Source organism: Procambarus clarkii, chromosome 77 (assembly GCF_040958095.1).
Source record: "Procambarus clarkii isolate CNS0578487 chromosome 77, FALCON_Pclarkii_2.0, whole genome shotgun sequence".
Lineage (NCBI taxonomy): Eukaryota > Metazoa > Arthropoda > Malacostraca > Decapoda > Cambaridae > Procambarus > Procambarus clarkii.
The window spans coordinates 20,285,743-20,312,738 of record NC_091226.1 but is presented as its reverse complement, the minus strand read 5'-3'; the positions used below and the strand labels follow the sequence as shown (position 1 = coordinate 20,312,738).

Sequence of the window (26,996 nt, the reverse complement as noted above, 5' to 3'; positions counted from 1 at the left end):
AGACAACGCCACCACCCTCCCTCCCACAGCATTACTCCTCCCTCCATGGAGCACAGTGCTAAATATCACCACAATCCTGCTATTATCAGAACCCTGGTCAGTTTTTTCACAGTCAGGGGTCTTATGTAATAATATCATCGCTAAATAATAGCAAGAACATATATATTATGGCATTTTTAGGCGATGCTGTGAGCTCATGCTGCATGCCTCAGGCTTGGTAGCTCACTCGATACTGAGGCCCCTCACACCCGGGAATTTGGCCCACGATTTTTTTTTTAAATGGCGTCTGTTTACAAGAGCCCTGATGAAGGTGTGGTGAACCCTGTGTATCCGCAGGCCGTTTAAATCTTGCACGGTACTCCAAAACATCATATGATGCCGAGCGAGAGTTACTGCAAGTCACTCAACTCATCATATGACGTCTTGCGCAACTAAAGGGTTAAATTACATTTGCCAAGTGTTGCTCCATATACTTATTTTGTCCAGGTCTTCTTGTAGGGCATGACAATCATCTAGGTCTCTTATCTTCCCTATTATCTTAGCATCATCAGCAAACCTGTTCATATAATTCTGTATTCCAACTGGTAGATCGTTTATGTAGACAATGAACATTACCAGTGCAAGAACTGAACCCTGTGATACTCCACTCGTGACATTCCTCCAATCCGATACCTTGCCTCTGATTACGGCCCTCCTTTTTCTGCCAGTTAGGAAATTTTTCATCCATGTTAGAAGCTTACCTGTCACCCCCTCCAATATGTTCCAGTTTCCAGAACAACCTCTTATGTGGAACTCTTTTGAAAGCCTTTTTATAGGTCCAGATAGATGCAGTCAAGCCAACCATCTCTTTCCTGTAAAATCTCTGTGGCTCGATCATAGAAACTGAGTAAGTTCGTTACACAGGATCTTCCAGATCGAAAACCATACTGTCTGTCTGATATTATATCGTTTTTCTTCAGGTGTTCTACCCATTTAGTTTTAATTATTTTTCTGGGGGGAGCCCCGTCGGCTCCCCGGAGCTATCCCAGGCTGATATGCTAATGTCAGACTTTGGCATCAGTCATGTGTATGGAGTTCTTAGGCCTACCGGGGACCACGGCCAGAACTGGGCCCCCTCAGAGAGGCAAGGGGAGCAATGGCCTATAGAAGCCCCCGTGTTAGTGGAAGCATTCTATGTCTGCCATCGACCGGAACAGGCACCCAGAAAGGTAAGCGCCCCAAAACAAACCCCTATTCTGGTTAAAATTGCTACCTAAAACCGAACTAGTGGATAGAACTCCCCAACCGAAAACAAGCAAACTAGTGTGACGTCACACACTGCCGCGCCGCTGTCTGCGCAGCTCCCCCCTCCCCGGGAGGGGGAAGGGGGAGCCCCAGACCCCCCGCGCCGGCTACCCACACCTCAGTTCTTGAGGCTGATGCTATAGGCGATGGTCGTGTGCTCTGGCTCCGGTGTCGCTACTGCACTGTGCTTTGCGTGTGGTGTTAGTTTTGTGGGTGCGAGAGCCAGGAGTTATCTTCAGTACTCGGGCTGCATGCGCCTAGGGCTGCCTTCCCTAGGTGCCCTGTAAGTACTGCCCTTGGGGCCACCTTCCACAGGCTCCTCGGGGTCTGCCTCTGCTGGTCCGTTTTACCTTTCGGTTTTTCGGCCGCCTGTTGGGCTCTTGGGTGTTCTGTTCTCCCTTGTTACCGGCAGGTAAGAGGCAGTTTGCACTGGTAGGGGCGCAGGGTGCTGCTCAGCTTGTATTTCCCGACATCGCGGCCGGCTCTGTTCCTTGGGGTTCGCTGTCCTCTTGCGGGGTTTTGTTTTTATTTTTGTTTTTGCCTGGTGGGGGGTTCTGTCATTTTATTCAGTTTGTTTGCCCTTCCACTGTTCTCCTCGGTGGCGCCCCCTGCTAGGTCCCCGTGAGTGTACACGTCCCTGGGGTTCAGCTTTAGAAGTTTGCTTGGTAGTTTTGGGCGCCGGTTTGCGGCACCCTGCCTGGGACTACCTAAGCGCGAGTCCTCTTAAAGTAAACGCTCAGGACCCTGGGAATCCCCTAGGGGGCGCGTGGGTCCGATGGATGTGACCCCGGAGTCCCCACTTGCTGTGTGCGAGTTTGAGGGTTGCTCGGTCCCCTTGTCTCAGGGTGACCCTCATTGTTTTTGCCTCTGCCACGCTGCTTGTTGGGTCGGTGATACTTTCGACCCTGAGTCCTGTGAGTGTTGCTGCTTGCTTGTGACTCAATTTACCCAATCCTCTGATGATTCTATTCGGGTACAGGCGGCACGGGCGTTGCAGTCTAGGTTTCGTCTGTTGCAACGCGCTCGGTTGGTTGCTTCCCCGGATGCCCCGGGGCTGCCCCGCTTTGCTTTTCGAGACCCGGACTTGGGGGTGGGGGTCGCTTCGATCCTGGTTCAGTCCGCACCTCCTCGTCCTTCCCCTTCTGTTCGTTCTGGTCCCCCGCCCCTGCTTCCGGCCCCGAAGCGTCTGAGGGTTTTGGGGTCGGAGCAGGGGTTACTTGATCTCGAGACTCGGGCAGCTTCGGGGGTTGCCCCTTCCGGGGGGGTGGCAGAGGCATTCGAGTCTTGTCTCCCGGCCGAAGCTTCAGGGTCTGACCAGTGGGCCCCCCTTCCTCCAGCTTTTCCGGCTGCTCCGTCCTTGTCTTGTGGGGTCGGACTCGGCCTCGGGTCCTGTGGTGACGGACCTCGAGGCTGGGGAGGGGCTGACTTGGGGGCCTTGGGCCCCGCTGGACCCCGCCTGGGTTTTTCTTCCCACTGAGCGGGGCTTATTGTTACAAGGAGTGGGGTTTTCTTTCCCCCCCTCTGCGTACGAGTTGGATTTGGTATCGGCCCCTCCCCGGGTACGGTTCCGTGTTCCCCCGGGTACGTCGGTTCCGTCCTTCCGGAGGTTTTCGGCTTATCGCATCCAACCTGGTGTGGTGGGAGCGGCCTTTGCAGCTTACCTCCTGCGTGACCCGGTTTATGCCTCGGAAATGGATCCGTCCACGTTCAGGTTTGGGACTTCGTTCCCTTTGTGGCTCCGTTACGAGGTTCCGGAGTCGTCCTGGCTAGCAGACTGCCCCTTGTTTGGTCTGGATTCCTGGCATTCCTTCTGTCGTTCCCGCACGCTGGAGTGGCGGGAAGCTTCCACGGTGCTTCAGGTTTTCCTGGGGGGTGATCTTGAGTACCTGAATGTGTGCTTGTTTGCCCCTGCCCTTCCCCGCGATGTGGGCGTTATTCAGCTCCATGTGCAGGTTCCCTCCCTTTCGGCGGCGCTCGTGGCGGAGGACTTGCGCGCTCGGGGCCTTTTGTGTTCGGCCTTGCGGTTCTTTTCCCTCCTGGAGCTGTCTTCGGCTTGGCTCGTGGAGGATGTGGGGACGCTTGGGTCCGTCCCGGGGTACGGCACCTTGTCCTCGGCTGCGCGTTCGTCGGCTGCCTTGTTGAAGCTGTTCACGCCGATTTTGCGGGATGCGGTTTCCCTGTTCTATGCTTCCCGTCTCGCGTGTCGGCAGGCGGTGCTGGGTTCCTCCGTGGAATCTGCTTGGGCTCAGGCTCTTAGGCGTTCTTCACCTTTTTGTCCTCTCCTGTTTGGGGAGTCGGCCGTGGCGCAGTTTATTCAGGCTGCGTCGGCGGCTTGTCGTCCGATGTCGGACTTGTTGGTTTTCCGGGGGTCCCGGGGTGGGTCTTCCCGGAAAGGTCGTGCCAGGGCTCGGGGTTCCTCTCGTCGTGGTAGGCCTCTGGTGTCAGGTTTGGGGTTGGCTCCTCCTGCGGACCCTCCCTCGTCTGGTCGGCGCGGTGTTCGCGCTGTGCGGGGTTCTGGGTCTCGTAAGGGTCGCCGGCCCTTTCGCGGTTTGCCCCTTTGACGGGGCGATGGGGGGGGCGGCTTGCGCTGTTCGCTCGCGCCTGGTCCCACGATTCGTGGGCCTTTCGGGTCGTGTCTCGCGGCCTGCGGTGGCGTTGGGTGGCCCCTGTCGAGTCGTCTTGGAGTGGGTACGCTTGGGCGTCGTCGAAACGACGTCGTCCCTCAGATGGGTTTCCCGTCTGTTTCCGGTTCCGAAACGGGACTGCGCAGACCTGCGGTTCATTCTGGACTTGTCCCGTCTGAACCCCTGGGTTCATTGCCCCTCCTTTCGGATGACTACGCTGTCTCAGGTTCGGCTCCTCTTGGAGCCGGGAGCTTGGATGGTGTCCCTGGACCTCCGGGACGCTTATTGGCATGTCCCGATTCATCCGCGGTTCAGGGACTGGCTCGGTTTTGTAGTGGGGCGTCTGAGTTACCGCTTTCGTTGTCTCCCGTTCGGGTTGAACCTGGCACCTCGCGTGTTCACACGCCTTACACGGGTTGTGGTGGCTCGTTTGCGTCTCCTAGGTGTTCGGGTGTTGGCCTACCTCGACGACTGGCTGGTTTGGGCTCCCAGCCAGTCAGCTTGCTTGCTAGCCAGGGATTTGGTTCTTTTCCAGCTCGCCGGGTTCGGGTTCTTGGTGAACTGGAGGAAGTCCCATCTGGTTCCCTCTCAGGTTCGGACTTGGCTGGGTCTCGTGTGGGACTCTCGAACCGCCTCCTTGTCTCTCCCTCCGGAGTCTCTCCTGCGGCTGCGGTCCCGCCTTCGTCTGTTTCTGGAGGGCCCTCAGGTCACCCGGTGGTTGCTCGAGGGGCTGTGCGGGAGCCTGAACTTCGCGATGGTGGTCTACCCGCCGGGTCGGGTTTGGCTTCGACGGCTGTTCTGGTTCCTTCGGGGTTCCCCCTTCCGCCTCTCTCGCGATCGCAGAGTTTGACCCCCGGGGGACTTGCGTCGGTTGCTGCGTCACCGGCTTCCTCTTCGGGTTTTTCGGGGTTCAGTGCCTTGGCGCCTACCCGAGCCCTCGCTCGATGTGTACACGGATGCGTCGTCTCTCGGCTGGGGTTTTGTGACCAGTGCTCACCAGGCCGGCCAGGGGCGTTGGGATCCGTCCTTCCGTCGAGCTCACAGTACGGTGCGGGAGTTCGCGGCAGTGTGGTTTGCTCTGGGGAGGATTCGGGTGGCCCGCGGATCGACGATTCGGCTCCATTCGGACTGCTCTCCGGTGGTTCATTGCCTGAACCGAGGGGGTTCGATGCGGTCCTTGTCTCTTTGGGGTTGGTCGCTTCGGGTGACTCGTCTGCTGAGTTCTCGGGGTTTGGCTCTCCTGGCGGTTCACGTACGGGGCGTGTCCAACGTCTTGGCCGACGCCCTGTCTCGCTTCGTTCCCCTCTCCACGGAGTGGACGGTCGACGACGAGTCCTTCCGTTGGTTTTGCCAGACGTTCGGGCGCCCCGAGGTGGACCTCTTCGCGTCGGCGTGGTCGCGGCGTCTTCCCGTTTATGCGGCGCCCTTCCCCGATTGCGAGGCCGTCGGGGAAGGGGTTCCTGTACCTCTTTCCCCCGGTTCGGCTGTTGCTCCAGGTCCTGACTCGCTTAGAGACTTACCGGGGGAGAGTTGTCCTTCTGGCCCCTTGGTGGCCAGCCCAGCCTTGGTTTCAGGCGCTGGTTGCTCGGTGTCCGAACCCGAGGGTTTTCCCGCGGCTCCGCCTCTTTCAGCAGATCGGGCCGGTACGTCATGTAGCTGGTTCGATCTTCTCCTCGAGTCTTCGCGTATGGTTTTTTTGACTCGAGTCTATCATCATCTCTATGGTGATCAGGTGGCCTCCTTGTTGGTGTCCCACCTGAGGGCTTCTTCTCGGCGGCAGTATGAAGTTTCCTGGCGGTCCTTCCGTTTCTTTTTGCGTCTTCGTCGTGTTAGCTCCTTGTCTGTTCGGGTGGTCTTGTCCTTCCTCTCGTGGTTGTTTCAGGACCGTCATCTTATGCCTAACACTGTCGCTTCGTATCGTGCGGCGCTGGCGGAGCCGCTTCAGCTTGCTTTCGGTATCGATGTTACGTCTGCGCCGTTTTGCAAGCTGTCTCGTGCATTGTTTCACCTCCGGCCTGCTCATGCGTCGCCTGAGCCGTCCTGGTCTTTGGACAGAGTGCTCGCTTTCCTTTCATCTCCTCGTTTCGTTGTGGCCCCTTCGGTCCAGGATTGTTTTTCCAAGGCCCTTTTCTTGTTGGCTTTGGCCTCTGGGGGTCGGGTAGGGGAGCTTCATGCTCTCCTCCGGCGCAGGGGTTTCTGCTCTTTTGGTCGTGGTGATAGTTTTGTTCGTTTGCAGCCGTCTCCTTCTTTTCTGGCAAAGAATGAGACTGCTGCGTTCCGGAGGGGTCCATGGGTGGTTGATGCTTGGTTGGTCAGGCCGGGGGTGCATCATGTTTTGTGTTGCTTTGGGTCGGCGGTTGCGGCCAGTTGTCTCGGCTTCGAGTTGAGGGGTGAGCGACGACCGCCTCCCGGGTAAGTCCCTCTTTTTCTGTCTGTGGGTAGTTAGCTCCGGGGAGCCGACGGGGCTCCCCCCAGAAAACCAGCGTTGAATGTAATGAAACGCCATTTTCTGGGTGAGTCCCGGAGGCTCCCCGGCATCCCTCCCTCCCTCCGGTCGGCGGTTTTTCGTGTTTTTGACATCCAGCCTCAAGAACTGAGGTGTGGGTAGCCGGCGCGGGGGGTCTGGGGCTCCCCCTTCCCCCTCCCGGGGAGGGGGGAGCTGCGCAGACAGCGGCGCGGCAGTGTGTGACGTCACACTAGTTTGCTTGTTTTCGGTTGGGGAATTCTATCCACTAGTTCGGTTTTAGGTAGCACTTTTAACCAGAATAGGGGTTTGTTTTGGGGCGCTTACCTTTCTGGGTGCCTGTTCCGGTCGATGGCAGACATAGAATGCTTCCAACTACACGGGGCTTCTATAGGCCATTGCTCCCCTTGCCTCTCTGAGGGGGCCCGGTTCTGGCCGTGGTCCCCGGTAGGCCTAAGAACTCCATACACATGACTGATGCCAAAGTCTGACATTAGCATATCAGCCTGGGATAGCTCCGGGGAGCCTCCGGGACCCACCCAGAAAATGGCGTTTCATTACATTCAACGCTGGTTTTTTCAATATTTTGACTATTACTCTTGTCAATGATACAGGTCTATAATTGAGGGGGGTCTTCCCTGCTTCAACTTTTGTAAATTGGAACTATGTTAGTCTTTTTCCACACATCTGGTGCAACTCCTGTAAACAGGGATGCCTGAAAAATCAGTTGAAGTGGAATGCTGAACTCAGGTGCACATTCTCTCAGAACCCATGGTGAAACTCCATCTGGACCAACTGCTTTGTTCTTATTTAGCTCCTTGAGCATTTTTTCCACTTTGTCTCTAGACACCTCTATGTGCTCTATGTTGTTCTCTGGAATTCTTATTGTGTCTGGTTCCCTGAAGATTTCATTTTGTACAAACATGCTTTGGAACTTTTCCTTTAATGTTTCACACATTTCCTTTTCATTTTCCGTGAATCTATTTCCCATTTTCAACCTCTGAATATTATCCTTTACCTGTAATTTGTTGTTTATGAATTTATGGAATAGACCTGGTTCTGTTTTGCATTTGTCTGCAATCCTTTTTTCAAAATTTCTTTCTGCCTCTCTCCTCACTGCCATGTAGTTGTTTCTCGCATCTTTGAATTGCTGGTATGTTTGGGGGTTTGGCCACTTCTTATATTGATTCCATTTTTGTGTCTTTTGGTCTCTGGCCCTCTCGCAATTTCTGTTGAATCAATCCTGTTTCCTAGTTCTGCATCTCTGTTTTGGTATAAATTTTTTTGTGCCTTTATCATATATTTCACAAAACTTGACATACATCTCATTTACTTCCGTGCCTAGCATCAAGTCTGTTTAATTATACTCACTAAAAAAAAAATTCTAAGGTCGCCATAATGTCCTCTCCTGAAGTCTGGTTTTTCAACTGCTTCAACCTCCTTATTTTCTTCCAGATTATAACGCATTGCATACTTTATTCCCAAAAAGACATCGTCACTTTTACCCAAGGGATTAAGGTACTGAATGTCAAATATCTCTTCCTCCTTCCTGGTAAATATCAAATCTAGCATGGAGGGAGCGTCCCCTTCCCTCATCCTCGTAGCTTGTTTAACATGTTGATACAAGTGTTTCCAGGATGAGGTCTACAAATCTACAGATCCAAAAATTCTCTGTTCTAGCTTCATATGCTTCCTAATCTATGGATTTCAAGTTGAAGTCGCCAACTATCAACAGTCGTGATCTATCGTTATCCGCTCTCGCTATAATCTCTCTCATTATTGTTATAAGACCCTCTCATTTACTATCTAGCTCCTCCTTTGACCATGTGCTGTTTGGTGGTGGACTATATGCATTGATGATCATTAGTTTATCATTCTCATGGCAGATCTCTAGTGCTATTACGTTAACGTCTCGTGGATTGGCAATCGTTATTTCGTTCACCTTTAGGTGTTCTTTCACCAACACAGCAATGCCTCCGCCTTTCCTAATTTTCCTGTCCTGTCTCCAAATTGAGTAGCCCCTTGGGAATATGACCTCATTTAAAATAACATCTTCAAGTTTTTTCTCTGCGAGTGCAACAATGTCTGGTGTCTGCAGCTGTATTACATCACTTAACTCCAGTATCTTTGATCTTACTTCATCTATGTTGGTGTATGCAATCTTCAGGAACTTGTACCACCTCTCCTTATTCTTCACTCCCCTCTCTCTCTCTCTAATGATTTTGTTGGTTTGCCTTTATGTACCACTTTACTGGGCTGCCTACCCCTATCACTTTGTAGAAAAAAGAATGGATATCTTCTTCATTCCTGCTCTCATTTAAACGTTTCACCTTGGCGAGGTTCAGTTTCAGCTTCTCCTATCTTCTTTTGAAAGATCTCGTCTTAATGACCACACTTTCCCATCCTCATCACTTTGTAATTTTCTAGCATTCCTTAATACTTCTTCCATTTGTTTGGTACCATTTAGGGTGATCCTCAAAGGTCGATCTTTCCCTTTTACATATCTGCCTATTCTCCTGTAGTCGCACACATTCTCTATTGTAGTAAGACCTTCCACGAGGCCAACAATTTTATCTACTACTTTTGTTTCTACAGCTCCTTCTGACCTAGATGTTATCTCCTTTTCTTTGCGACCAAAAATTATCAGAGACTTAGTCCGATCAACTGTGTTTTGTACCAACTTTGGGTTAGATGCCAATTCCTTTCTCACTTCCGGTCTAATGTTTGTTTTATCCTGGTAGCTGCAAGGTTTGCTTCCTTTACTGCTTCTTCAATTTTTTCTTTCTCCTTGGCCACTTGTGTATAGGTGAGTTGCATATCTTTCTTCCACTGTTCTATTCCCTGTGTAACTTCCTCCATCTGTGCTGACAAAAGCTGTTTCTCCTGTTGAATTTCCTTACCTAACCTATTGTAGTCATTTATGTTTAACTTTGCTTTAACTTCTTCCAAAGCTATTTTTAAGAGTTTATTTTCTTCTTTCGTGGCTTTGCAATTTGTTTCCAATTGATTCTTGTCCTTCCACAAGTCCTTCACTAAACCCTCAAGCCCTAAGACTTTGCTATTCAAATGATTATTACTTTCTTTCAATTTACTGATAATTTCTACATGAAAGTTCACTATACAGTATCCACTCGATTTAACGGCCTATATGGGGCTGTACCCTGGTCGTTATTTCCGGAGCTCCGGTATTTCCGAAGTTAATTGTCGGTAATTTTTCAAGCAACGTTCAGGTAAGATATATTTTATACAGACAGCCACTGGGTCCACTACTCTTGTGCCTTCTACCCTGTGACGTCACAGATTCACGGCACATTGTTTTGATTTGTCATGAGGCTGGAGTATTCATTCCGTGACTTTGTTGGACATATCGGCACAATCAAGGAACATCCGTGCACCATGTTGGCTCCAAATGCACTCATTGTGTCAGTGATGGCTGACTGGTGAGTGGATGGGCAGGCAGGGAGGGATGGAGGGAGGCAGGCAGGCAGGCAGAGGCTGGGTGGTAGGCATGGAGGGAGGGAGGCAGGCGGCAGGCAGAGGCTGAGTGGTAAACAGGGAGGGAGGGAGGCAGGCAGAGGCTGGGTGGTAGGCATGGAGGGAGCAGCAAGGAGGGAGGGAGGCAGGCAGAGGCTGGGTGGTAGGTAGGGAGGGAGCAGCAAGGAGGGAGGGAGGCAGGCAGAGGCTGGGTGGTAGGCATGGAGGGAGCAGCAAGGAGGGAGGGAGGCAGGCAGAGGCTGGGTGGTAGGCATGGAGGGAGCAGCAAGGAGGGAGGCAGGCAGGCAGGCAGAGGCTGGGTGGTAGGCATGGAGGGAGCAGCAAGGAGGGAGGCAGGCAGGCAGAGGCTGGGTGGTAGGCATGGAGGGAGCAGCAAGGAGGGAGGCAGGCAGGCAGGCAGAGGCTGGGTGGTAGGCATGGAGGGAGCAGCAAGGAGGGAGGCAGGCAGGCAGAGGCTGGGTGGTAGGCATGGAGGGAGCAGCAAGGAGGGAGGGAGGCAGGCAGAGGCTGGGTGGTAGGCATGGAGGGAGCAGCAAGGAGGGAGGGAGGCAGGCAGAGGCTGGGTGGTAGGCATGGAGGGAGCAGCAAGGAGGGAGGCAGGCAGGCAGAGGCTGGGTGGTAGGCATGGAGGGAGCAGCAAGGAGGGAGGGAGGCAGGCAGAGGCTGGGTGGTAGGCATGGAGGGAGCAGCAAGGAGGGAGGGAGGCAGGCAGAGGCTGGGTGGTAGGCATGGAGGGAGCAGCAAGGAGGGAGGCAGGCAGGCAGAGGCTGGGTGGTAGGCAGGGAGAGAGGGAGGGAGGCAGGCAGGCAGAGGCTGGGTGGTAGGTAGGGAGGGAGTGGATGGAGATGGATGGTAGGATGGAGATGGATGGATGGATGGATTGATGGAGGGAGGGAGAGAGGGATGGCGTTGGTTGTTGAAGTGAAGCAGAGAGAGCGTGTGTATGGGAAGTTTGGGGGGGGGGTGTCGTTGGTGGGGGAAGGGACCAGCTTGCAACCAGATGTTTAGATAAAAGGAAGGAGGGAGGGAGGAAGGGATGGAGGGGAGGGAAGGAGGGAGAGATGGAGGGAGGGAAGGAAGGAGGGATGGGGGGAGGAGGGGAGGGAAGGAGGGAGGGAGCTGGGAAGGAGGGAGGGATGGAAGGAGAGAGAGATGGAGGGAGGGAGGGATGGGGGGAAGGAGGGAGGGGGGGAGCTGGGAAGGAGGTAGGGATGGAAGGAAGGAGGGAGGGAGGAAGAGATGGAGGGGAGTGATGGAGGGAAGGAGGGAGGGAGGGAGGGATGGAAGAAGGGAAGGAGGGACGAAGGGATGGAGGGAGGGAAGAAGAGAGGGAGGGAGGGAGGGAGGGATGGAGCAATGGATGTTGAGGTAAAGCAGAGACAGCATGTATGGGAAGTATGGGGGGGCGGGTGGAGGTGCGTGTGTGTGTCGGTGGTGGGGAAGGGAAGAGATAAGCCTAACACTTGACCCAGTTAATCAGATGTTTGGATGGAAGGAAGGAATGAGGGAGGGAGGGAGGAAGGGAAGGAGGGAGGAAGGGATGGAGGGGAGGGAGAGATGGAGGTAAGGAGGGAGGGAGGGATGATTGAATGGAGGGAGGGAGCTGGGAAGGAGGGATGGATGGAAGGAAGGAGGGAGGGATGGAAGGAAGGAGGGAGGGATGGAAGGAAGGAGGGAGGGATGGAAGGAAGGAGGGAGGGATGGAAGGAAGGAGGGAGGGAGAGAAGGAAGGAGGGAGGGATGGAAGGAAGGAGGCATGGAGGGAAGGAGGGATGGAGGGGAGGGAGAGGTGGAGGGAGGGAGAGAAGGAGGAAGGGATGGAGAGAGGGAAGGAGGAAGGGATGGAGAAAGGGAAGGAAGGACAAAGGGATGGAGGGGAGGGATGGTTGGATGGAGGAAGGGAGCTGGGAAGGAGGGAGGTAGGGATGGTTGGATGGAGGGAGGGAGCTGGGAAGGAGGGAGGGATGGTTGGATGGAGGGGGGGGGAAGAAGAGAGGGAGGGAGGGATGGAGCAATGGATGATGAGGTGAAGCAGAGAGAGAGCGAGTGTATGGGAAGTATGGGGGGGGGCAGGAGGGGGTGTGTGTGTCGGTGGTGGGGAAGGGAAGAGATAAGCCTAACGCTTGACCCAGTTAACCAGATGTTTTTTATTTAATTCTGGATGTACATCATATATATTTTGGCTTGCAGATTTTGTTTTTAGGATAATAAAAAGTTATAAAATACTTGTTTCATGAATGCTTTATTAGATGGATATTCTCCAGGCTGTCTCTGGCTGGCTGGCAGTCTACTGAGCCATTTCCCAGAAGGGATCTTGGGGGGAGGCAGAAAGTGAGGGTGTGGGGGTAGAGGTTCAGTGAGGGTGAGGGAGGGGATGAAAGGGGTAGGCAGCCTGCTTGCCATGTAAGGACCCTCTGATACTAAGACAAACCCAATACTGACCTTCGGTAATATCAACCGCCAGACCGTTATGTGAGGCTCTAAATACCAGTCTCCCAAACCGGTTGTTATTACCGGCAGATCGGTATAAAAGAGGCCGTTAAATTGAGTGGATACTGCAAACTTGTTGTGTAGACTGCTTATATCAATGCTTTCTTCATTGACTCCCCCAAAATCAAGCTCTGTTTTGTTTTTCCTCTTGCCGGTGGCCATCTTGAATGTTCTTGTCTGCACTGAAAACACTAGGGCATCGTTTTCTCATCGAATTTTTTCACTTCCCTTGACACATTCCTGTTATATCACCTATTTTTCAAAAGCACTATACCTTTATGTGCCTTGGGTCACCACTCACTATCATCAACCTGTACTACAATACTTAGGATTGTTGAAATATGCTGGAGCTCCTCTGATGCAAGTGTTGACACTAGGGGTGTCACCTTTTGAATGAAAAATGTCACCAGTGCAGTGGCGGTCACACCGCCACCATTGTGTCGCCATACTTGTTTGCACGTTTTTTGTTTAGGAGTTTTGTCCAACAGTTCAGCCTTCTGTAGCAATTTTTTTTAACCAGATGAGGTTTGTTTTGGGGCGCCTACCATTCTGGGTGCCTGACCTGGTCGATGGCAGACATAGAATCCTTCCAACCATACGTGGGTTTCTATAAGCTATTGCTCCTCGTGCCTCTCTGAGGGGGCCAGGTTCTGGCTCGTGGTCCTTGTTAGGCCTAGAAATCCATTTGCTTTGAGTGATGCCATGGTCTAATACATTCGTATCGGACCAGATAGCTCCGGTGAGCCTCCGGGTCTCACCCAGAAAATGGTGTTACATTACATTCAACGCTAGTTTTCTGGGGGGAGCCCCATCGGCTCCCCGGAGCTATCCAGGCTGAATGGATATGTATAACTTTCTGGCATCAGTCAAAGTGCTAGGAGTTCTTGCCTACCGGGGACCACGAGCCAGAACCTGCCCCCTTCAGAGAGGCACGAGGAGCAATGGCCTATAGAGACTTCCTTGTCGTTGGGAGCATTCTTTGTCTGCCATTGACCGCGATAGGCACCCAGAAAGGTAGGCACCCAAAAACAAACCCCTATTCTGGTGAAAATATTGCTACCGAAAGCCAATCGAGTGAACAATACTCCCTAAACAAAATTATCAAACTAGCATGATGTCATCACGTCGCCGTGCCACTGTCTGCGCAACCCCCCTCCTCCCCGGGAGGGGGAATGGAGAGCCCCAGACCCTCCACGCCGGCGATCCAACTGTCAGTTATTGACTGATGGAATTACTGGCTGGTCGAGTGCCTCTGGCTCCAGTTTTTGTTTGTTCTGTGCCTTGTGGTGTGGACTGTCTCTACTGGTGGGGTGTGAGCCAGGAGTAAGATTCCACGTTACTCGGGCTGCATGCGCCTAGGCTATCTTCCCTAGGTGCCCTGTAAGTACTGACCTTGGGGCCACCTTCCACAAGTCACCTTGGGTTCTACCTCCGCTGTGTCCTTTACTGCTTTGTACTGGGCCGCCCTTCTTGAGGTTATCTTGAGATGATTTCGGGGCTTTTTAGTGTCCCCGCGGCCCGGTCCTCGACCAGGCCTCCACCCCCAGGAAGCAGCCCGTGACAGCTGACTAACACCCAGGTACCTATTTTACTGCTAGGTAACAGGGGTATAGGGTGAAAGAAACTCTGCCCATTGTTTCTCGCCGGTGCCTGGGATCGAACCCAGGACCACAGGATCACAAGTCCAGCGTGCTGTCCGCTCGGCCGATCGACTCCCCTTGGAGTCGGCTGGGGTTTTGTTGCCCTGGTTTGTCTCTGGGCAGGTGGTAGTTTTCGTCACTGGTAGGGACGCGGGGTACTGCACAGCTAGTTTTCACCTATAACAGCGGCTGGCTCTGTTCCGCCTGTGTACGTTGTCCTCTTGCTGGGTTTTTCTTTTGTTTTTGTTTTTGCCAGGTAGGGGGTCTGCCTTTATGGTCCCCCATTACTGTTCTAGGTGTTTTTCTTTAGATTTCTTCTGTTGGTGGTCCTCCCCGCTTGGCCCCCGTGAGTGGACACGTCCCAGGGGTTCAGCTTTTAGAAGTTTGTTTGGTAGACTTGGGCGCCGGTTCGCGGTACCCTGCCTGGGCTTCCCTTAGCGTGTACCAAAGGCTAAGGGCCCTAGGAAACCCCACGGGGGCTCCATGGTCCTCTAGGTGTGTCCCCGGAGTCCCCCTTCGCATCCTGCGAGTTTGACGGTTTGCTCTGTCCCCTTGTCTCAGGGTGACACTCACCGGTTGTGCCTCCTCCATGCTGCCTGTTGGGTCATTGTTTCTTGTAACCCGGAGTCGTGCGACGGGTGTTGTCGGTATGTGCTCTCGTTCATCCAGGCCACTGGTCATGATAATCGGGTGCAGGTGGCTGCGGCGTTGCTTGCTGGGGGGGGGGTGTAGGTTGCTGCAACGCTCTTGGTTGTTTGTGGCCCCAGATGCCCCAAAGCTGCCCCGTTTTGGTTGTTGGGGTTCGGTCTTGGGGGTGGGGGTCGCTTCGTCTCTGGCTCCTTCCGCTCCTTGTCCTCCCCCTTCTGTTCTGCACACTTCCTCCCTTGCTTCCGACTCCGACCGTAGGCGGGTTTCGGGATTGGGGCGGAGTCTGGTTGGGTTGAGACTTAGGCGGTCTCTGGGGATTTCCTCCTCCAGGGTGGCGGCGTAGGCATTCAAGTCGGTTCCTCCAGCCGTGCCGTATGGGTCTGACCACTGGGCTCCCTTCCTTAGTGTTTGCATGGCTGCCCCGGCTTTTCCTTGTCAAGCTGGGGCTTTGGGGGTGCGGCTCGGCCTCTGGTCATGCCGTCGAGGTTCCCGGGGTTAGGGAGAGATTGCCTGGGGGGCCTCGGCCTCGTTTGCCCCTCTTGGGTCTTTGTACCTTTGGTGATGGGCTGGCAGTTCCTCAAAGTGGGGTTGTTCCTTCCCCCTCTGTGTTCCTGTTGTTTTCGGGTATACCCCTCCCTGGGTTCAGTTCCGTGTTCCTTCAGGTTCGTCGGTCCCGTCTTTCCTGGGGGTGTGTTTTGCCCCCTTTTCCTTACCCATTTTGCTCTTACGTCATGATGCTGTTCCCTTCGTATTGTTGTCCCTGCATGTTCCTTGATCAGGGGTGCTTGTCGTGGTTCTCGTTGGTTCGCGGGTCTCTTCGTACCTTCTAATATTATTGGAACGTCTGTTGGTTTCCGATGTGCTCTCCCTTTTGTCGGCCTCGTTGGTTACCTTCCATCCTCTGTTTTCTTTCGCTTTGTTTTCGCCTTGTTTTGTTTTCGCGTCGTCTCTACTTCCAGTTTCGGCGTAGTATTATCATATAAATAAAAGTATCATAAAAGTATTTGAGAGAGTGATTAGGAGTCAGGTCACCAATTTCATGGAGACCAATGACCTTCACAACCCAGGCCAACATGGATTTCAAGCGGGAAGATCGTGCCTCTCACAGCTACTGGAGCACTACGACAAATGTGATGTGATATACATGGACTTCGCAAAGGCTTTCGATAAATGTGACCATGGCGTGATAGCACACAAAATGAAGTCAATGGGAATAACCGGTAAAGTAGGACGCTGGATACTGAGTCAAACAGGACTCAGCGAGTAACTGTCAACCATATAAAATCTAGTCCAAGTGCAGTGAAAAGCTCTGTACCTCAGGGTACAGTCCTTGCACCGCTGCTTTTCCTTATTCTCATATCAGATATAGACAAAAATACAAGTCACAGCTTCGTATCATCCTTTGCAGATGACACAAAAATCAGTATGAAAATTACCTCGGCTGAGGACATTGAAAAACTTCAAGCTGATATTAATAAAGTTTTCGACTGGGCATCAGAAAATAACATGATGTTTAACAGTGATAAATTCCAGGTACTCAGGTACGGTAAAAATGAGGACCTTAAACATAATACAGAGTACAAAACACAATCAAATGTACCCATAGTAGGAAAACAGCATGTAAAGGATTTGGGAATAATAATGTCTGACGACCTAACGTTTAAGGAGCATAACCAAGCAAATATTGTGACAGCCAGAAAAATGATAGGATGGATTACGAGAACTTTCAAATCCAGGGATCCCATCACAATGGTTGTACTCTTCAAGTCACTTGTGTGGTCCCGTCTTGAGTACTGCTCAGTACTCACTTCCCCCTTCAGAGCAGGAGAGATTGCTGAAATAGAGGGAATACAGAGAACATATACGGCACGCATAGATGCAATAAAGCACCTAAATTATTGGGATCGTCTCAAAGCCCTCCAAATGTACTCACTAGAAAGAAGACGAGAGAGATATCAAATAATATACACCTGGAAGATACTGGAGGACTAAGTACCAAATCTACACAGTAAAATAACAACGTACTGGAGTGAACGACATGGAAGAAAATGTAGAATAGAACCAATGAAGAGCAGAGGTGCCATAGGCACAATCAGAGAACACTGTATAAACATCAGAGGTCCGCGGTTGTTCAACGTCCTCCCAGCAAGCATAAGAAATATTGCTGGAACAACCGTGGACATTTTCAAGAGGAAACTAGACTTATTCCTCCAAGGAGTGCCGGACCAACCGGGCTGTGGTGGGTATGTGGGCCTGCGGGCCGCTCCAAGCAACAGCCTGGTGGACCAAACTCTCACAAATCGAGCCTGGCCTCGGGCCGGGCTTGGGGAGTAGAAGAACTCCCAGAACCCCATCAACCAGGTATCAACCAGGCGTTATTTGTCTTCATTCCGCACGCCTTCCTGGTGTTTGTACGATGTGTGTTTACAATGTGTCTGTACGTTGTGTGTGCACAGTGTGTGTCTGCCTGGTGTACGAGCCACGCCACTCGGTGGACGGGTGGTGCGTTTCGTACCTTGTGTGCTGGGGCAGCAGTGTGCATTTTGTTTATGGGCGGTATGCTCGTGTGTTCGCTTCGTTTCTCGCGGTTTTCTACGGCTTCTTGCTTGTTTTCTCCCTCCAGTCGTGGCCCTCTGGATGCTGAGGGTGTTTTGGATTTATATCTGGGGGCGTCACTTCGTTCTTCTTCTGCTTCCGGGTGTGGGATGGGTCGACGTGGCGCCGCCTCCTCCCCTCTGTACTGCTCCGTCTTCTGCGGGGCGCGCGCCTCTGGACGTATTTATCCTTAGACTTCCGAATTTTCTTCAGGTAACGGTACATATAATGCCTACTGCCTCTAGTATGCATGGCTTTCGGGTGCACCATTAGCGCTGCTCCTGGTATGTTACTTGGCTCGCCTGTGTTGTGGCATAGTCGTGTGTCTGCTCTGAAAGTGAGGTAGTCATGTCTGGCGCCTCTGTCGGCCAGTTGTGCTGGTTCTCGCTTTTTGGTGGGGTGCTTGCCTAGTTGTGCTTGCGGGGGTTGAGCTCTGGCTCTTGGGCCCTGCCTCTCCTGTCAGTTGACGGTTGTGCAGTTGTTTGAGCCTCCTGGGCTCTGTCTTCTCTACGTTTGCTCCTGTGGGTGGAGTCTGCCTCCACCACGTAGCTTCCTAGTGCTTTCCACTTCCTTTTCCCTCTGACATTGATCAGGTTCTCTTTTGTGTCTGTGGCTCCTTTGGGCACTCAGCTTCCTCCTGTGTCCCCTTGTGCATACGAACATACGGACATAAGAACAGAGGAACTGCACAGGGCTTATTGTCCCGTATGAGGCAGCTCCTATTTCTTACCACCCATTCCCACTCCATGTCCAACCCGCGCTTACACCAATCGTGGGGCCCCACCACCACATTATGCGGTAATTGGTTCCGCGAATCAACGAACCTGTTACCGTACAGGTCTTTCTTCAAGTCTTTTTCTGAATCTACACTTATCCCTTTTATGCCCATTGGTTCGTGTCCAAAATGTGCCGCAAGGGTGGCGTATGCCACTGTCCCAGTTCTATTGTTTCGTAAAGATTGGTGACAATAAACACACACACTAAGAGAATAAATATATTTTGTTGCATATGCAGTAGTATGCAGGTAATTCTTTGGCGGGCAATGATGCAAGTTAAGCGCATTGAGAGTCGGTACAGTGTCTCGCAAGTGTCTGTTCTAGACCACACTTGCAGGTAGACTAGTTATTATTCGCTACTCTGTTGCTTATATGCTCGGGCATCAAGCTTTTAATGGGTTGGCTTGTCTTCCCTTCGGGGTTGTTCCGGGACCGTCGTCTGGGATCGTGTCCTGTCACCTCGTATTGGGTGGTGCTGGCAGAGCCGCTCCTGCTTGCTTTCGGTGTTGCGGTTCCTTCTGCTCCGTTCCGCTTGCTGTCCTGGGCGTTGTTTCCCTTCTGGCCTGCTCTTGAGTTCTGGTGCCTTCCAGGTCGTTGGCCTGGGTGGTCTATTTTCTTTTCGTTTTGGTCTTTGTTTTGTCTGTGGTCTTGGTTTTTAGGTTAGGGCGCATGGTGTCCGCCTCCCAGTTCCTTCCCTGTTTTCCTTATCTGTGGTGAGGTAGCTCCGGGGAGCCGACGGGGCTTCCCCCAGAAAACCAACGTTGAATGTAATGAAATGCCATTTTCTGGGTGAGTCCCAGAGGCTCCTCGGCATCCCTCCCTCCCTCCGGCCGGCGCCGTTTTTTGTGTTTTCTGGGGAGAGCCCCGTCGGCTCCCCGGAGCTTTACCGGCTGATATGCTAATGTCAGACTTTGGCATCAGTCATGTGTATGGAGTTCTAGGGCCTACCGGGGACCACGAGCCAGAACCTGGCCCCCTCAGAGAGGCAAGGGGAGCAATGGCCTATAGAAACCCCCGTGTGGTTGGAAGCATTCTATGTCTGCCATCGACCGGGTCAAGCATCCAGAAAGGTAAGCATTCCAAAACAAACCCCTATTCTGGTGAAAATTGCTACCTAAGCCGAACTAGTGAATAGAACTCTTCAACAGAAAACAAGGAAACTAGTATGACGTCATACGTCACCGCGCCGCTGTCTGCGCAGCTCCCCCCTCCCCGGGAGGGGGAAGGGGGAGCCCCAGACCTCCCACGCCGGCTATCCACCCATCAGTTCTTCGGCTGATGCTATAGGCAATGGTTATGTGCTCCGGCTCCAGTGGTTGTATCAGCACTGTACCTAGAGTGTGGTGTCTGTTTTCTAGGTGGTGCGTGAGCCGGGAGTGATTCTTCAGTACTCGGGCTGCATGCGCCTAGGGTTCCCTTCCCTAGGTGCCCTGTAAGTACTGCCCTTGGGGCTTGGGGCCACCTTCCACAAGTTCCTTGGGTCCTGCCCCTGCTTGGCCGTTTACTGCTTGGTTTTCGGCCGCTCTTTGTGTGCTCGGGTGTTCTGTCTCCCTTGTTCGCCTTAGAGTAAGGGGCAGTGTTTGCACTGGTGGGGCGCGGGGTACTGTGCAGCTTGTCTTTACCAATCATAGCGGCCGGCTCTGTTCCGCTTGGGTACGCTGTCCTCTTGCGGGGTTTTCTTTTTCTTTTGTTTATATACCTGGTGGGGGGGTCTGCCTTCGTTCTTGCCCCTTGTGTCCCTTGTGTTCTGAGTATTTCTGGTGGTACCCCCTGCTAGGTCCCCGTGAGTGTACATGTCCCGGGGGTTCAGCTCTTAGAAAGTTGTTTGGTAGCTTGGGTGCCGGTTAGCGGTACCCTGCCTGGGATTACCTGAGCGCGAGTCCTCTTAAAGTAAACGCTCGGGACCCTGGGAAACCCCTGGGGGCGCGCGGGTCCGATGGATGTGACCCCAGAGCCCCCCCCTCGCTTCCAGCGAGTTTGAGGGTTGCTCTCACCTTTTGTCTCTGGGTGACTCTCTGTTTTGCCTCCGTCTGCTGCCTGTGGGGTCGGTGACACCTTTGACCCGGTGTCCTGCGAGTTTGGTTGCTCGTTGTGGCTCGGTTACCCAGTTGTGCTAACAAAGCGGGTGCGGGCAGCAGGGGCGTTGCACTTGAGCCTTGGTGGTGGCAACATTCTCGTGGTTTCCTCCCCGGGAGCCCCGGGGCTGCCCCGTTGTAGTTCGTTTTGGGACTTGGGGGTGTTGGTTGCTTCGGTTCCATCCACGCCCCCTTGTCTTTCCCCTGGTTCACCCTTCCTGCCTGCATCTGGTTCCTTACCGTCTGTAGGTTCAGGGCGGGGTGTTTGGTGCTGTTGAGACTCGGGCAGTCTCGGGGAATTCCCCTTCCGGGGTAGTGACGGGGGCATTTGGGCCTGTTCCTCCAGCCGTGTTGTATGAGTCTGCTAGTGGGCTCCCTTCCTTAGTGTTTTCACGGCTGCCCCGGTTTTCTGGTACGGCCGGGGCTTTGGGGGAACGGCTCGGCCCCGGGGCCTGTCGTGTAGGTTCCCGGGGCTGGGGAGGGGCTGACTTGGGGGGGCCTTGGCCCCGTTAGACCCCGTGGGGGTTTTTATCCCCCTCTAGGCGGGGCTTGTGGTTACGCGGAGTGGGGTCTTTCCTCCCCACTCGCCGTACGTGCTGTTGGACGTCGGCCCCTCCCCGGGCTCGGTTCCTTGGCCTTTGAGTCGGTTGGTTCCGTCCTGTGGGTGGATGTTTTCTCTCCCGCTTTTTGGGACGGTGTTTTTGTCATGTTTCCCCGTTCGATGGGGTTCTGCGTGACTTCTGATCTCGGGTGCGCCTGCGCCTTCATGTGCCTTCGGGACTAGTGTTGGCTTCTGTGTTCTCGAGGGTACGGGAAGGTTTTTCGCTACTTCCCGCATTATTGGAACGTCTGTCGGCTCCTAGTACTTGTCTCCCTGTTGGGCTACTTGTCGCCCTGTTGGGCTACTTGTCGCCCTGTTGGGCTACTTGTCGCCCTGTTGGGCTACTTGTCGCCCTGTTGGGCTACTTGTCGCCCTGTTGGGCTACTTGTCGCCCGGTTGGGCTACTTGTCGCCCGGTTGGGCTACTTATCGCCCGGTTGGGCTACTTGTCGCCCGCTTGGGCTACTTGTCGCCCGATTGGGCTACTTGTCGCCCGGTTGGGCTACTTGTCGCCCGGTTGGGCTACTTGTCGCCCGGTTGGGCTACTTGTCGCCCGGTTGGGCTACTTGTCGCCCGGTTGGGCTACTTGTCGCCCGGTTGGGCTACTTGTCGCCCGGTTGGGCTACTTGTCGCCCGGTTGGGCTACTTGTCGCCCGGTTGGGCTACTTGTCGCCCGGTTGGGTTCCTTTTTTTTTTTGGGCTCTTTGCTTCTTTGGCCGGTTTTATTGTTCCTGCTTCCTCTTTTGGCTCCTTTTCTCGTGCAGTAGTCCTGGCTGGCGCCTTCCCGCAGGGAGGGTGTGCGGTTCGGCCAGCGTGTTCTGCGCATGCGCCGTGGAGTTTGTTTTGGTCTGGGCGGTGTTTCAGTGCTGGGGTTTTGCGCCTTTTTTTTTGCTACAGTGCTTCGCCTCTCGTTCTTCTCCCTGGCTGCGGTATGTGCCCCTTCGCGCCGGGGGTGTCCTGGTTCCCAGTTGTGGGGAGGACACCGCGGTTTTCCCTGTGTCATGGGTGTGGACCGCCTCCTTCGCCTCTCCCTGTTCTCCTGCGGGTCCGGCAGGGTCCGGCTCTGGCGTCTTCACCTGGCGGTGCTCCCAAGTTCTTCTGGGCACGGTTGAGTCGTGTCAAGTTCGAGCCACCAATCGCCAGGTGAGTTTCTGCGGTCTGGCGTCTTTTGGCCGGGCGCTGGATGCGGCGGTGTTTATATACCTGTCTTTATTTAGGTATATTTTTGTACGACTGAGACCATTCGCACACCAGTGACTGTCCCTTTATCACCCCTTCCTGTCCCCCTCATGTGCATGTCCAACCCATGCTGGAGTCATTCAGGGGACCCTCCTTTTTTTTAATGTTGTGAGGTGTGGGGGTTGTAGGGTTGGTTCTGTACTCACCTGGTGAGGCTCCTGGCTGTGCTTGCAGGATTTGAGCTCTGGCTCTTGGGTCCCGCCTATCTGGTAGAACTTGCGGGATAGTACCAGTGGAGTGCAGTGGTGCTATTGGCACTTTTGGGGAACACTGTATTACCATCAGTGGTCTGTGCTTGTTACACGACCTACTTGCGAGCATAAGCCTTCTTGCTGGTACGTCCGTGGACTTCCAGGGCGCACTGGCCTGTTTTCGTATGGCAGTTCCGGCCCGTCCTGGTTGTGGGGGTATGTGGGCCGGTGGACTGCTCCTAGCAGCTGCCTGGTGGGCCACCCTCTGGCCGGTCTAGCCTGACCATGGGCCGGGCTTCAGGTGTAAAAGAGCTCCCAGTACCTCATCCAGCAGGTATCGAGCGGGGTTTCTCCGCCGTCGGTCGCCTGGTGCAGGTTTCTGGGCCTGCAGGGTTTTGTCGTGTCTCCGTTGGCCCTGTCTGGGGTCTGCCTGCTCCGTTCTCTGCCTTTGCAGAGGGGAGTTGCTATTTACATGTTGCATGTTGCAGTGGTGCCTGTTGCTGCTGCTGCACGTGTGCATTGGTACCGTGTTTCACGGTGGCGTGTCCTTGTTCCTGTGTCCGGTTGTGGAGTGGCACTTTGCTGCCGTTTTGTGCCTGGGGATTGCGTGGGGTTTTTGTCCCTGCCTGATTGTCCACCCGTGGTTGTTCTCCTGTTTTTTTTTTTTGTGCTTCTGCTCTTTCTTCCTGCCTCCTCTGCAGCAGGGATGTTCTGCGTGTGTTCTTAGGCGTTGGTCAGCCTGTGTCCTGTGATGTGCTTCTTTGTCTCGGTCTGTTGCAGTTGTTCGTACCCCTTGGTTCGGGTCCTGTTCTGGCGGCGACCCTTCCGCCTTCTTTGGTTTTCCTAGCTTGCCCTGCCGGTTGTTGTTTTTTTTTTTTTTGGGGGGGGGGGGTTCTTGCGATGTCTCGCGTCGGACCCGTCGTTTCTGAAGTCCTGGCAGGCTTGCATGCTTCGGGGAGTTTTTCTGTTCGGCAGACGTTCCATCTCCTTGTGCCGCCTGGGTTTCGGTGGTCGCGCCCGAGATCTTCTCGCGGCTCCGCCTTTTTCCTGGGCTCGGGGGGGCCTTGTCGGGGCTGCTTATGTTCTGCCTCGTGGTCTCGCCTCCGGTTGGTGGTCGGGTGGCTTCGTGGTAGGTGTCCCACCTGCGTGCTTCTCTTGGCGGCAGTATGGGGTATTTTGGCGGTCCTTCCTTTTCCTGTCCCTTCTTAGGTGGTTCCTCTTGTTAGCTTGGTTTACTCTCGGCTTGGTTTTCTAGTGGGGGTTGGGGGCCGTCGTCTTGCCACATACTGTCGCCTCTTTTCGTGCGGCGCAGGCGGAGCCGCTTCAGCTTGCTTTCGGTCTTGGTGTTGCTTCTGCACCGTTAGTCAGCTGTCTTGTGCGTCATTTCACCTCCGGCCTGTTCGTGCGCCGCTTGCACCATCCTGGTCTCTGGTCAGCGTGCTCTGTCTTCTCCTCGGTTGGTAGTGCCCCTTCGGTTCCGGTGTGTTTTTTCGTCGGCTCTTTCCTTTGGGCCTTTGCCTCTGGGGGTCGGTTCGCTGAGTTTTCTTGCTCCTTCGGTTTTAGCGTTTTGGTTGTTTGATGGCAGCAGTCTCCATCTTTTCTGGCGCGGGGTGGGGCTGCTGCATTCTGGAGGGGTCCAGGGTTTGTTGGTGCTTCGTTGGTCGGGCCGGGGGTGTGTCATTTTTGTGTTCAGTGGCGGCCCTCCGCTGTTGTTTGCGTGCCACGGCGTTTGGGTCCGGAGCGCGTTTTGCGTTGATCCGGTTCTGTTCTTCCCGGTTCGCGGGTGATGGTGTCCCGGGTGGTCAGCCGTGTTCTTGCGGCTAAGCTGCCTGTGTTCTTCCCTCATGCCTGTGGCGTTCGTGGCTTCGCTGCTCTCGCTGCCGTCTGGGCGACGTGGCCTTGCAGTCTTTCGAGCATGGATTTTTGGTGTTCGTGCAGGGGCCTTGCTGCTCGTGGTTCTCGTGTTGTTCCCGGGATTTTCGGGGCTGTGGCGCCTTGGGTTGGCTTTTGCTGCCGGTTGTCTCGCCTCCTTGGGGGGTGCGTGGTGTCCGCCTCCCGGTTTTGTCCCTTTGACCTTCCTCTGTGGGTAGTTAGCTCCGGGGAGCCGACGGGGCTCCCCCCAGAAAACCAGCGTTGAATGTAATGAAACGCCATTTTCTGGGTGAGACCCGGAGGCTCCCCGGCAACCCTCCCTCCCTCCGGTCGGCGTTTTTCACGTGTTTTGACATCCAGCCTCAGAACTGATGGGTGGATAGCCGGCGTGGGAGGTCTGGGGCTCCCCCTTCCCCCTCCCGGGGAGGGGGGAGCTGCGCAGACAGCGGCGCGGTGACGTATGACGTCATACTAGTTTCCTTGTTTTCTGTTGAAGAGTTCTATTCACTAGTTCGGCTTAGGTAGCAATTTTCACCAGAATAGGGGTTTGTTTTGGAATGCTTACCTTTCTGGATGCTTGACCCGGTCGATGGCAGACATAGAATGCTTCCAACCACACGGGGGTTTCTATAGGCCATTGCTCCCCTTGCCTCTCTGAGGGGGCCAGGTTCTGGCTCGTGGTCCCCAGTAGGCCCTAGAACTCCATACACATGACTGATGCCAAAGTCTGACATTAGCATATCAGCCGGTAAAGCTCCGGGGAGCCTCCGGGTCTCACCCAGAAAATGGCGTTTCATTACATTCAACGCTGGTTTTTTTACATTCAGCCTAAGAACTGCCAGTTGGATCGCCGGCTTAGAGGGTCTGGGGCTCTCCCTTCCCCTTCCTGGGGAGGGGGTGGGTTGCGCAGACGTTGGTGCGGCGACGTGATGACGTCATGCTAGTTTGATAATTTTGTTTGGGGAGTTCTGTCCACTTGTTCGGCTTTCAGTAGCAATATTTTCACCAGAATAGGGGTTTGTTTTGGGGCGCCTACCTTTGTGGGTGCCTATCCTGGTCGATGGTAGACATAAAATGCTCTCAACCCCAAGGGGGTTTCTATAGGCCATTGCTCCTCGTGCCTCTCTGAGGAGGCCAGGTTCTGGCTCGTGGTCCTCGGTAGGCAAGAACTCCTAGCACTTTGACTGATGCCAGAAAATGATACATATCCATTCAGCCTAGATAGCTCCGGGGAGCCTCCGGGACTCACCCAGAAAATGGCATTTCATTACATTCAACACTGGTTTTTTAGAATATCAGGGAAGGAGTTCAAGTGATTTTCACTTTTCTCAAGTTCATTCATTTGCTGTGTATTAAGCTGATTACTGTTAATCAAATCTTGTCTTGATAAATGTTTAGCATATATTGGAACTGAGTATGAGTATACTGTCAATGGTCAATCGTTGAAATATGAGATTAATAGCTGATATATTATTGTTAGGAAGAACGGCAAGCTTGTGGACATGCCAAACTTCTCCTGGCAAGGTACTCTGAAGAATCAGCCACACTGGAGGTGAACACAGTCAAGCAGTACTATCGTGATGCATGCGAGATCAACAAATCCTGGGAAGATGGACATTTTCATTTGGCAATGTATTATGACCGCATATTGAGCTCCTTAGAAATGAAGGAAAAGCCAGTAGAATGGATTCATCACATTGTTCTGAGGTCAGTAAGATTAGTTAATTTGTCACTGCCATCAAGCCTTAAGCATAACTTTTGTGAGTTTGTACCTCGGTTCTGATTCCAGTTTTCTTTTTGTTTTGTTTTATTCAACCTTAAATAATCATTTTCTTTTAATATTTTAGCAATGTATTAACTGGTAGTACAATCAGGTCTTCATATCATGAAGACATTAACTAAAGAATTATTTTTACCTGTTGGATTGGCATGTTTGTAAGATGTTAATATTAGTGATGTGAGGGAAAAGACAACTGTGACTTTTGATAATACATTTATTAACATACATTTACTGATAATACATTTCTTGATAAACTAAATACAATACCATTATGCGTGAATGAAAGTGTAGACTGACCTAATACATGTATGAAGTGAATTACTAAACCAAACTTTTGGATAACACCTACATCCTTTATCAATGCACTGTAAACAATGTTATTATAATATTAATGTTATCATAACCTTGTTAACCGAACCTTCATAAAGGATGTAGATTTCATCCGAAAGTTTGGTTTAGTTTTTTGGTTTACACATGTATTAGGTCTTTTCTTCACCTTCAATACATTTAATGTAATACATTCATTGATAATACATTAATTTTTAAAACCTTTTCCATAGTTTTGGGAAGTCTCTTCAGCATGGATGTCGTCATATTTACCAGTCGATGCCAAGGATGCTGGGTTTGTGGCTTGAGTTTGGCACAAGAGTCAGTGAACTGGAAGCAAAAGAAGAAAAGGGAAAAGGCAACCGAAAGAACATTGTTCTTGACAATTACCGGGAAAAGCTGGCCAATTTAAATGGCAGTGTTGGTAAGATACATGATGCAGATTCTAACTAAGGTTACAACTTGCACTGATTATATTTGAGTCATATGAATATTGATTGTTAGACATTTTTGTAGGTAATTCATAAATTCTGGAATTTGAATTTACTTGCCAGCCTTGTATACATTTTATTGTAGACAGTCAACCATTATTTAAATTGTGATAGAGTACAACCTTGATTCAATGAAGTATATGGGACCAACCCCCAATTGTTGCAGTGAGGGATTCTTGTGAAGAGTAGATGCTTGCAATGTTGCATCCATCCATTAAATCATTCAAAATGTGATTTGGAGCAATGTTAAGAGTTGCCATTCATACCCTAATATTTCTCATGCTCTATGGGGTAATTTCACCCAGTGAAATTTTAATTTAAAACTGTCTTATGAAAGACACCTACCAAGAAAACCTGTCTGTAGAGAGATTTAACCACATCTGGCATATTTCCCATGCCCTAGCC

General features: G+C 52.7%; 1 protein-coding gene across 3 annotated transcripts in view; it reads left to right on the top strand.

Moving 5' to 3' along the window:
- The window catches only part of mei-41 (meiotic 41), a 641,172-nt gene that overhangs the window by 483,454 nt on the left and 130,722 nt on the right, over positions 1–26,996 (top strand). For all 3 annotated transcript variants that reach the window (XM_045729178.2, XM_045729176.2, XM_045729177.2), the window contains 2 exons: positions 25,474–25,700; positions 26,334–26,524. In XM_045729178.2, the coding sequence (XP_045585134.2) occupies positions 25,474–25,700; positions 26,334–26,524 (418 nt within the window). The remainder of the gene's footprint in view (positions 1–25,473; positions 25,701–26,333; positions 26,525–26,996) is intronic.